The 12,192-nt window shown below is 36.3% G+C and overlaps 1 protein-coding gene across 8 annotated transcripts in view; it reads right to left on the bottom strand.

Moving 5' to 3' along the window:
• Positions 1-2,054: 2,054 nt before the first annotated feature.
• LOC119656582 (syntaxin-binding protein 5) overlaps positions 2,055-12,192 on the bottom strand; it is an 863,788-nt gene continuing 853,650 nt past the window's right edge. For 5 of the 8 annotated variants that reach the window (XM_038062978.1, XM_038062979.1, XM_038062981.1 and 2 more), the window contains one exon: positions 11,912-12,168. In XM_038062978.1, coding sequence (XP_037918906.1) covers positions 11,912-12,168 — 257 coding nt within the window. Of the gene's footprint in view, positions 12,169-12,192 lie in introns of all 8 variants that reach the window. The other 3 variants (XM_038062975.1, XM_038062977.1, XM_038062976.1) reach the window with 2 other exon arrangements.

Here is a 12,192-nt window from a genome sequence, read left to right as displayed (position 1 = left end):
TCAATGTTCATGATCAACCCCATCGCGTTTTCGCCTTTCAGAGTTGAAGCCAGAAGTGAAGAGGACATTCACAAGATTTTCCACGTTGGAAAGCATGTCCGTTTTCATTTAGTGGGTGCGATCTTAGCTGTTTCTCCCGAATGTGAAGCCCAACCAGTCTCTCCAGACATTTCTACGAAAGCTAATTTGTCTGAAGTTCTTTGGATTTCAATAGTAATCTTTCCCAGGCTTAGGCATGAAGACTACCTTAACAGCAAAGCAAGACATGCTAAACAAATATTCCCCATAAGTTGCTCTAAGTGCGTTATACCCTCCTGTAACATCGCAGGATAGATGCTATCCATGTCAGGTGCGTTGACGTGTTCCAAGGACCGTAAAATAGCTCTCGCTTTTTCATTGATAACCACCGTTCTTTTCCGATCCCTTGCATAGAAACCATAAATTTTCTCCCACTTCTGCCTGTGGATGTACTACCAAGAGAGTCTGTATAGAATCAACTACGGATTTCATGCAAGTTCAGTGAAGGAGTCTCGTTTTGAGCACTTAACTCTTATATTCACGCTGTGAGTTATGGAAGTTTTATCAGTCTTCATTCTTATTGATTTTACAAGCACGATCCAGAAGTCATCTGGTCTTTGTACTTCTCGGCTTCAGCAGAAAACCGTTTTATCGCTTTGGCCTAGGGTATAAGGACAAGCCTCTTTTAAGTATCTAAAAGTGTGCAATTCAGAGTTCGAATTGATTTTTTATCATCAAAGGAGTCCTTAGTGGTTTAGGGAGTTGCCCTTTGTAAAAGTTCATTGAACTTTGTTTTTCATAAGCAACGGTGATTTGACAGTGAGACTTTGTTTACCGCCAGTCTAATAAGCTGTAACAACTTTGTGGTGGAGATTGTTAGGTCAATTAGTTCACTTCTTCTTAGCCTCATGAACATAGGGGCGCACCTTACGATCGCGGCCATTAGACCAGCTGAAGTGATAACTCAAGCAGCTTCTCGCCTCTAGGAATGCATTTGTTACTGCCCCAACAAAAATGCTGAGCGTTTGCAACACGACCTATTAAGAGTTGAAAGCCACCTGATTCTGTAAACACTACCAGATCCCTATTTCTTGCGTCGACAGAGGATACAAATAATCGTAGGATAAGTAAGTCGAGGCAACTATAACCTTTCTCTTCTTGCCATTAACCTGATGTTGTAAGTTGACTGCAACTAGCTTCTGGGAATATAAATATCTCAACATAGTTGCACGGTCTTGAGCATTTCTCATCGAAGAAGATGCTAGCTGCGTTTGCTGATCCAATATCACAGATTTTGTTAAAACGAATCCATGGCTCCTGAACTAGAAATATACAGGGCCAGTCTTGCAACTTTGTCAGCGTTGCTGCTAGTAGATAGAAAGAGGGTTTGGCATGCAGCAGTTTAATTTGACTAACCTTTATGTTTATATAACTAAGTGTAGTCTAATGTGACAACGTCTAGTGCGGATTTCGCTGGTGTTTGCCACACTTCCACATCCACATCCACATCCTGATATCCAAGAAATTTCGTCTTCTTTCGCAGTACCTCCACTGTCATCGGCTGGAAACCTTCCTAGGTTAACGGTGTCCGGGTTGCATGCACCCGTTTCCACATACCCGTATTTGACTAGTTGCGTCCACATCACTATCTTCCCTTTCTTTCACTTTTCCTGGTAATGGCGGAAGAGAAGACTCTGACAGATAAGAGCATGTCTTCCACAGATTTTTCCGTGGGAAAACATGCATCTGGGGAGGCCTCCAAAATTCGTGCCTTCGTTGAGGATTGCTCAAAGTCGCGGGTGGATTTGAAATTTGTGACTCCTTACTACTTGGAAAGTTACAATCCGTTGCTTCCATCTTTATGTGTTTTGGACACCCTTAGTGCAGTAGGTAGGTAGGCTCCCCCTTCACGTCAAGGTGATGTCCGAGGGGAAGACGGCAATATTATCCAAGCGAACGATATATCAGTATTATCAGCATTAACTCCAATTTAGTGAACCGTTTTATTACTAAATGTACAATTAAACGAAAAAAGATTTACTGTTGGGTAAATATTTTATTCATTTTGTAGATACAATAATGAATATTCGATCCAATGCCTTATGACACAGTTAAAATTTATGGTATTTATACTCGTTTATTTTCTGTTTTATATCTTTTATTTTGCTTATTGTAATCTTGGTAGGAGTTGTATGTTCTCATTTACATAGTTCACTTTTTATTCAGGAAATATTTTCATTTCTGTTATAAATATTTTACGAATAGATTTACTTTGCTGTTTCATTGTTTGTTCTCACTACAAATTAACTAAATAGCTAAATAGCTTGTTGATAGTTGCATCCATTTTATACACACGCTGGTAATGAAGTAGTTCCTTATTTATTTGTTGTATAAGTAAAAGTTTGCCTCTACACACATTTTTGCTCGATAATTTGGAAACTCCATTCTTAGATCTGCTTAAATGTATGCTAATGGTTTTCATCATTTTCGAATAGTTATATAACTCCATTGTTTTATATCTAGCTTCAATTTTTTCTGGCGTTAATCTGCTCGTGGAATCTCTATGAATATTCAATGTCTCTTACCAAAACGTGCCCGCCCTTCCTTGATTCTTTTATTATCTAAGTTCCTCATATAATGAGAGTTAATATTTTTCATTTCATACAGTTTGTATATTGATCTCTGTAGTAAATATTTATAATAAATAACGAATGGAAAACAAATTATTCTAATAACAGTTATCTTCATGGATTCCATTATAGCTTATTTTCTCAATTGTAAATTTATTATTTCTAACTGGATATTTTCCAATGCTCCAGTTATATTTCATGTTTTCCTCATTATTCAATCTATTTTGTTTCATTTCTTATAAAAACAATTTATCTTATTATATTTTTAGTGCTACCGTCTATAGCCTTAGTTATTCATTACACCTAATTCTTTTCTATATCTCAATTTGTTGATAGTAGCAATAATTTTTATCTGTTGTTATTATTCTTTCTAGTAGAATTGTGCATTTACTCAAAACAGATCACATTTACATGCTCGTTATTTATGTTAGTTATTTTGATTAGAAATTAGATATCTCATTGCATGTTTATGATATTACTTTCCACGTTGTGATTCTAGATTTACTTCTGGAAATGATAAATATTCGATCACATATCTTATTTCCATGCTATCTCATAAAATATGTGTGGATCCGCCGTGAGGCGTTAGTTTTTCAGCTCCGACACTGGAATGCAATAAGGAGTAAATCAGAATGCTCAGAAAGCTATCGTCCATAGATGGATGCTTGTGAAAGTCAATTTCGGAATGGTGGGTTGTAGATAGGCGGAGGATAACGAAATAATGAAGAAATTCTGGAGAGCTATAATGTTGAATGTAAGCAGCAACAAGTTAAAAAATTTTCAAGGGAATTGATAAGAGTATAAAACTGAGGTGGTTATTAAAAAAACCGCGATCTGGAAAACCTATAGATTTCAAGTTAAAAAAATGTAAGAGTTAATTCAAAGTAAATAGTTCGACAGCCTTCATGGACATATGAAAATCTTAGGATTTTCCTATTCACGTTGTGCATTTAATTCTATTCATTAGGAAAAAGCTTTACAGGAAATTAGTTTTTCAAAGAATAATGTTTCCTTATTCTGAATTACACCTTACTTTAAGCGGAGGTTTCAATCTCAGGTTTGTTTCGAACAGAGTGTACAGTCGGAAGACATTAGCTTTGGTTAAAATTGGTGCATCCTTGAACTAAAATGACATCTCGGAACGAAAAAAAGCCTTACGAATAAACGGTTAATCGTCTAGTCGGCCAGCCGACATTTACAAAGATTGATAATAAATAACAATTATAACAACAGGCGCTTTACATAAACACGGTATTCTGGGTTAATGTAGAATTTATTGTCTTCCATTGTTTCAATTTTTTGCATGTGAATACTTTCGAGTTCCATGATTTTTTTTTAAACGTCTAATGGTTTTATAAATATGTTATGATTAAGGCGCAAAAGTAAAAGACCAAGCAAATAATGGGGGTTATTTGAATGCTTTCAGACATTTTTTTGGTACACAATATAAGCGACAATCACAAATGCAATGGATTCTCCAGTGAGCTTTCTATGCAATATCTCTTTTTCCAAAAATGTGGTTTGTGTTTATATTCCAAGCTAATTGACAATCGAAAGAACACGATTTTATGTATTAGAATATTTTACAAGTGAAAAGATTAATTCTGCTGTGGTTGAGGAAAGTTCAGCTGAAAACGGTTACATGTTCGATTAATTTGTGCGACAGATTGGTTGATTACAAGATGAATTGCCTGCAGGGGTGGCTAGGGGTCCATTAGGTGCAAGATAGAGAGAAGAATTATGGGGAAAAGTAAAAGTAGTGAGCGCGAGTTGAAGTGTACACTACTACTAAGGGGGATCGCAGATTTGGCACTGCTTCTCAATATCTGTTTAGTGGATGCGCTGCGCCGTTAAACAGAGATAAGCCAACTGAACCTCCAGGTTCGGTGCTGCACACCAAGACTGACAATCTGTTCGCAGTATAATATTGAACCAGTTTAGCCAGTCTTTGTTCTTCAAGCACGATTCTGAAGTTGTGTGGTTGGCTTCCTGAGCCTTTGTAGTTCCTGGTTCCACCATAGAACCGTTTTACCGCTTTTGCCTATGGTAACAGGACAAGCCTTTCAAAGCAGTACAAAAGTGTGCGATTCAGAGTTTCCAATTGATTTTTTATCATCAAAGGAGTCCTTAGTCGCTTAGAACTTTGCGCAATCGTAGGATTCCGTCTTTGTATTACAGTCTGTTCGTCTGAAATAGACTAAATTCTAAGCAAGGGTGATTCGACAGTGACACACACACAGTCTCTAATAAACGGTAATTACTTTGTAGCGTATATTGTTAGGGCAATTATTCCACTTCTTCTCATCCTCATGAACATTGGGGCGCACCTTACGATCGCGGTCATTAGACCAGCTCGAGTGATAAATCAAACAGCTTCTCTCCTCTAGGATTGTATTTGTCACTGCCCCAACAAACATGCTGAGGGTAAAACTGAGATGAGCCAACTGGCTCTCTAGGTTGGATGCTGTGCACCAGACTGACAACCTGTTCGCAGTATAATATTGGCTTGGAACCCGGGATGATCCTTGGATCAGATCGGATATACGATGACGATTACGGAAACGATAAAGGAGCTACGAGTTTGGAACCTGGAATGGGCGCTCTTTTAGAGAACGCATTAAATGTCCAAAAGTACAAGGTAGACGTCTTGGCGATTTGAAAAACGAAATTATTAGTTAGCGAGGCATTTGACTTTCGAATGCAGGCGAAAAACGGAAAAAACTGAAACGCCAGAATGTGGCATAATATTTGTCGTCTACAAAAATTATCCCCACAACATCACAGACTTCAAACTAACCAACGAAAGAATTGGTGAGCTTCGGGTGAAAATCAATTTTTTTAATATTAGGCTAATCAACGTACGTGCTCCCCCCGGCAATCTCACCAAGGCAGAATCCACAAAAAACATGGAACTGTCTTCATTGAGAAACAAACTGCATCTAGCAACCTTGGCGTACCGTGGAGCAAATTGCAACAGTGACCACTATTTCGTCTGAGCAAGATATCGATGTCGGATAGACAATAATGGCAGCAGGTCCAATACGCTCAATATTTTAATGCCACAACCCAATTTCCCCATATCGAAGGAGCAGAGATAGTACATGCATCTGTTCCACCATCCACCTTCGAAGAAACCAAGGATGCACTAAAAACGGCCAGAAAACACAAATTTCCGAGGAGATACTAAAGGCAAAAAATGTAGGTATGCTGACCGAGTTTTGAGCCTATAAATCCTACTTGGTGTGACGAAACTATGCTGGAAGATTAGCGCAAAAGCGTCATGTGCTCTGTTTATAAAAACGTGATAAATCCTAAAAGTAAAGTAACTAGCTCCTCCTTCTTTACAATCAATTTTTATTTTGCATATAGGTACCTATTTCCGGAGGTAGTTTCTCCCTTCATTAGTCCTTAGCTAAGCACTGATGAAGAGAGAGCTCCCAATATATGTACTTATATGCAAAATAAAAATTGTTTGTAAAGGAGACGTTGCATGTTTGACTTTTACGAAAATCTTACAAGCATAAGAAATAATAACTAATCGCGACGAAACTCTGTTGTGAGAACTGTAGAGAGATATCTTTTTTGGATGTGTGCATGTTAGAAAGCGCTTTCAAAAACAATCCAAGACTAGAATTCATCTTAGAAGATATTGTTGGCAGGTACGAAGAAGTATTTCAACGTGGAAAGCCAATGAGTGATCAGATATTCTTAGTGAAGTAGATACCGGAGTAATGCTGTGAATATAATGTGAAAGTCCATCAAATATTCTTTAACTTTAAACTTCATATGACAGTATCGATCGCTCAGTACTGTGAAAATAATTGTCTGACGTTGAAGTTCCAGCGAAACTGAATAAATTCACCAGAATGACAATGAGTCTGTCTAGTGTTCAAATAAAATTAGGAAATCAAGTAACATGTTTCGGCTCAGGCTACAGATTAGGGCAAGGCAATGGGTTGGCCTTAAAATAATTTAACATCGCTCTGGAGTGCTCCTGTGTAAATCGTGCCAGATAGTGGCTTGTTTGAATAATATAGATATCCTAGTACGATCAAAAAAGAGCGCGAAAGAGGCACTGATGCAGTTTGACAAAGCAGTGAAGGAAGTTGGCCTAAAAATAAATAAACAGAAAAGACAAAACGTGATACGAAACGGCTGCAACTTCTCACAAGTCGACAGCTTTGTGTGCCTGTTTGCCAAGAAAACATTCTACCTCGTACTGTCAATTCTAAAAAAAATATACACCGACGTGGATGATGAACCAGACCTTGGCTTTCGAATGTTGAGTCCTTAGTGAGACGGCGAATGAGATACAACAGCGGGTTGTACGTATTACTCGACGAACCTGAAGCGGAATTTTCATATGAAGATTTGAAAGTTTCAGGGAGCAGGTCATGTTGAGCAGATAGAACCCGATATGTATAAACTATCTCCACCCAGATCGAGTAGGCGGCGCAAGATCTTGGGTTGTACTTCAAAGAAGGCAAAGGTAGGACCAAAACCGGGGGGGGGGGGGCTGCTGATATTCGACAGTGCCTATTTTGGTTTAAAAAACTGTTCCACTCTAGACGTCTTATCATAGGATCAAAGCTCCCAGTGTGCAAGGCAATGATTTTGTCAGTCTTCATGTATTTCTCAGAGAAAGAAAAATTGCGGCAATTGGAAAATAGCTGTATTGAGAGGAGTATTCTCCGGAGAATTTTTACTTCCCGAAGCCGTAGCCTATATAACGATGAAATTTAAGAGCAATATCACGACCGTTTGGTTGTGGATAAAAAGACAGATAAAATTTGAAAAAAAAAACGATTGAACATTTTTTATTTGGTATCGAATCATACGACGTCGAAAGGTGTCACGTCGAAATGAACGATGTTCGCGTTGAAGTTAATGTAAATCGACATGGATCCTGAGAAAGTACCCTTTGAACACACAAGCCTCTACAGTCGAAAAAGTTGATCTTTACTTAATACGGCGTTTAAAAGTGAATGGCCAGAAGTTAAAACAAATGTGCTTCCTAAAAAGCTACAAATAATCAATACAGTGTTTAGATTAAAACACGTTCCTCGACAGTGGGTTGGCTTCTAAATCATCGAAGAAGGCAAGTAAAATCGAATAGTACTGGCTGCTCCAATTACCACCAAGTTATTTGAAAGGTTCCTTCTTGAGAGACATAAATTATTGAGAATTAAATTTCATCAATTTGGTTTACGTGAAAATCATCCCAGAGGATCATTAATTTGCTTGGAAATGCAAAACGGGCCACTTTTCTCGATATCGCTCAGTTATTGAGTGGCTATTTAGAGTGATATACGAAAAAATATACTCTGAATTGAAAAAAAATCAGTTGGTGTATTACAAGGCAGTGGGTCCACCATTGTTTCTTTTGTATACCATGATACGCAGTAATGAAACCAGAATAGCGACATACGGGGAATAATACGGCTTCCTTATTAGTTGCAAAAGTACTGAGGAAGAAACAGCGAAGCTAAAAAGAGCTATTGGCCATATTGTAGAATGGAAATGGAAATGTAATGGAAATGGAAAATCAGACAAAATGAAACCCAGTCGATTTACATTAACTTCATCATCATCATGATGGGGAAGATACATCCTGAAAAGGAAAGAACAGTTAAATGTCAGATACAGACAGAGACTGACTATTAGGAATTCCTAGCTCACCATCGGCAATAAGCTACTAACTTACAGGCATATCCATATGAACGTAGTCGACAGATTACTCGTTTCCAAAAATTGACAAATATAACATGTCTAAATCAGGGCGACGACTGAGAAATGTAAAGTCGAATAACTTTTTATGACATAAGCAACAAACTGCGTAAGGACTGAAGCTTTTTCAGGAACAGCCAGTTTCATGGCAAAAACAACCGAGGTGAAGCTGAATGGAAAGGAAGTTGCTGCTGGGCAAATCTCAGTAGTAGTTTGGCCAGAGGTGGTTCTAGTGTGTAATAATCTTACACCCTGAAGCCACACGAACCTTTGGGTTCGTCTTTTAAAGATTTCCGCTTCATAAAAAATCTTACTTTCCTGTTGTTTATGGAGCAGATTTAGATACACGTTCAACATTGTAATTCTATTTTTTCATAAGCCTTGAAATGTTGCCCAACGGCTCCGAATGGTGACAAAAGAACAGAGTTTTTGCAAATACATACTAACACAAAGCCCTTTGGACTCAGATTTTGTACTACTTTTCTTATTTGGAATAATTGATATTTGCTGTTACTAACATCAGTACTTATGTAGATGACATTCGACGGATCAATACTAAAGATTCTAATTTTGATAATTTGTTGATTTTCATGTCGTACCAATGTCCTCTGCGCTATTAAAGGGCAGCAGAAAGAGGAACGTGATTGTGACACCAATTCATAAATTTCAGGATTCTGATAACTTTTACTTATGACGAAGAAACAGATTGCAATAAGCAGAAATTGCATATTTTCATAAAATATGAAATATCTTGCAGAATTTAATGAGTTGTGTGGTACGTTCAGTCCTTGCTTATAGAAATTCCACTGTCGACTGGAAGTTTTAACGCACATGACGACATATGCTATCACGCAATTAGAAATTGTCACACGAAGTCAATCGAGCGCCATAGATCAAATTAATGCGTCTAAATGTTCGCAAAAATTTAATTAAGCACATTAGGGCAACTGTTGAGTTATGGTAGTCAACCAAAATAAATGAAAGCTGAACGGATTGTTGCTGCACTTTTCTCAACCACCATCAGAATTTATCTTCGAATGAATACACTATTTACATTTTAGGACAATGATTGGAGGCTTTCTTTCATTTATTTATTATTTATTGTTTTCTCTGGCGATGGGTTTATCATCAAAAATAGGTTTTTCATTATTTGTGTGTATAATTCTGGTCATGATGATAGTTTGGGTAAATAACGTGTATTAACTTTTGTGTTTGTATCTATAATGTCGTTACTTTTAATGCTGGGGCTTTAACTGTAGTCGCTACAATCAATCATAAGTACCGGAGTTTTTGAAATAAACGAAAAATAAGCGAAGGTTTTCGTAGATATGTACTGTTGAATATAGGCATAGGGTCCATTTTGCAGGAACGATACAAACACTGTGTTTGCTTTTCCGAAACAATTGTTGAAAATATGAATTCTATGCAAAAAATGTACGATGCAAATAGTAATGCAGAGAATGAAGGAAATTCATGTAAAACTACGGCTGTTTTCGGCCCCTCAATCTGGTCGATTAGTTTTCTTCCAATATTTCCAATTTCCAATTGCGGTAATAATCAAAAAGTTCATGCTGATCTATTTAATGTCTACAAAGATTCTTTAAATATATGTATAGCGGTATTTACTTCTCACTTCACTTTCCATTTTCTTTAAAAATATACTTTGAAACCACAGATATATTTTAACGAGTTTTCTTTGTATTCAACATTTATTTGTTTTCTTTAATTTTTCCATATATCTATATGCGTCTATTATAAAAATATACCTTTGACTATTTACATAGTATCAATATTGTGAGCAGGAATATTATAAGGAGAGAAAACAAGCGAAATTCATAGTGACGCGAAATAATACTTGAGTGTTGACTTTCCCATTCAAGTTATCAGGAGTCCTGGAAATCTGAAAGATTCAGGTTTCTGGACTTAGGATGGCAAAATATATCCATTCCCTAACACAATTCTGTTTGTTTGAAGGTTAGGAGGGCGTAGCAGTTTTCAGTATCCCATAAAATGCTCAAGCGTATGAGAAGTTTTAGTATAACCTGTTGGCCTTGTAAAAGGAATATTAGCTTGAAGGGGGCTATCACGATGTTTTCATCTTCTTATTTAATATATAAGGACTGTTAAATGATGACTTGCTAGCTGGTTCTCGCTTTCGCGATAATAATAAACTGATTTGGGAGTATATAAGAAAAACCAATGGCTCTGAATATTTTCCTGCAATATTAATTAAATTTGCATTCCTTGGACTAGCATAAGGTATATAATTAGTCCGAAAACAAAGTCGTGAAAATTCAGTGTCAATCGTAATTAGACTTGCACTCAAAAAAGTGATAATTGGAAGACAACGATTGATTACAGTAACAAAATCATGCGCAATTTTAGGCAATATGTTTACAGATTGTCCTACACCTTAAAAAACCTCTGGACTTACTCACTCTTATGGTTTTATGTGGGTCAACTTCAGGTATTATTTCTGCGAAACAAAACTTTACGGTGTATGCAAATGGAACATTATTACCCAAGAATGAAGAGAAAAACACATAACTAGAAGTATAAAATAAGGCATTGATAACTTCTTTACATGTATACATATATTTTTTGATCTACGTCAATCTTTTACATATTCAAAATTAGAACATAGTTGCATACTTCCCTTTCTATTAATAATTTTAACGAATTGTTATGGTTTTGAAGGTATGCTTGTGGTTCGAAAGATTTGTATATTTTAATTATTCGGTTAGTAACAAATATTCATCTGTACATATACCTAAGGTTTTTCTTCTGGCATAATATTTACATTTTACAACAATATGATTTACGACTCTGAAAAGTGCCTACAATTTGGTGTGTGGTATTAATTGAAGTTACTTTCGAGATTACCTCCTTATTTAGATATTTATTATTACAACTTTATTAGTTAATACTAAATAAATTTTGCGCTATTTTCCAAGTGACAATAATTATATCAAAAATTATTGTTTTATCATTATTACATTTATTATTGAATTTTCACCTTGGGTTCTTTTCATTGAAATGAAAATATTTTTTTTTTGCTACAGGTTTGCCATCCATTCTGCTCATTTGCATGTTTCCTATAATATTTGTATAAATTGTTGCCGATTTTGCTGATATATGTATTGGAGAAGAAGAAATCAAAATCTGAATAATGAACTCAACTTGTTTATTTGGTCTAAAATGAAACAGAAAATTGTGCGTTTTTTAAAAACTTGAAAACGATTGTTATTGGAATTTGCACAAACGAAAAACGAAAGCTTTTGTTATGTATGTTTTTGATTTTTCTCATTGTGCGCTTCTACATACGTTCAACAGGAATTCTCGAAAGCAATAACATTATAAAACTAAGAGAGGTAATAAGTGTTTTTATTAATTGCGTTATAATATATTATTTTAAATATTATAGTAGTTATTGCAAATTTCGTACAGCGAGCAAATTCAGTTGTGGATTTTTCTTGAAAAAATGTTTCTTTCTTTGAATATTTATGTTGATATTTTGTTAATAGTGTTAAAAGTGTTTAGAGCTGGTACCATTTTTTATCTTTATATTTCAACATCAAGGAATGCGCAGTTCCACCGAATTCTTGTGCTGCACTCGCCATCCTTTCCGCGCGTTCTTCAAGAAGGTTCAATTTCTCTCCACGCTCCATTGCTAGTTGGTGAGCACGACTAATTTCCGAAGCAGCTGTGCTGGCTCGTTGGCCCAACTGCTCAAGACTTGGACCAGGAATATGCTTTGCAACTGAGCGATTTGCTTTGCCACTTTGTTCGCCGACTGAAAATTAAAATTCAGTTAAAA

This window comes from Hermetia illucens, chromosome 5 (assembly GCF_905115235.1).
Source record: "Hermetia illucens chromosome 5, iHerIll2.2.curated.20191125, whole genome shotgun sequence".
NCBI lineage: Eukaryota > Metazoa > Arthropoda > Insecta > Diptera > Stratiomyidae > Hermetia > Hermetia illucens.
Note: the sequence above shows the minus strand (reverse complement) of the source record. Positions and strands in the feature narration are given on the sequence as shown.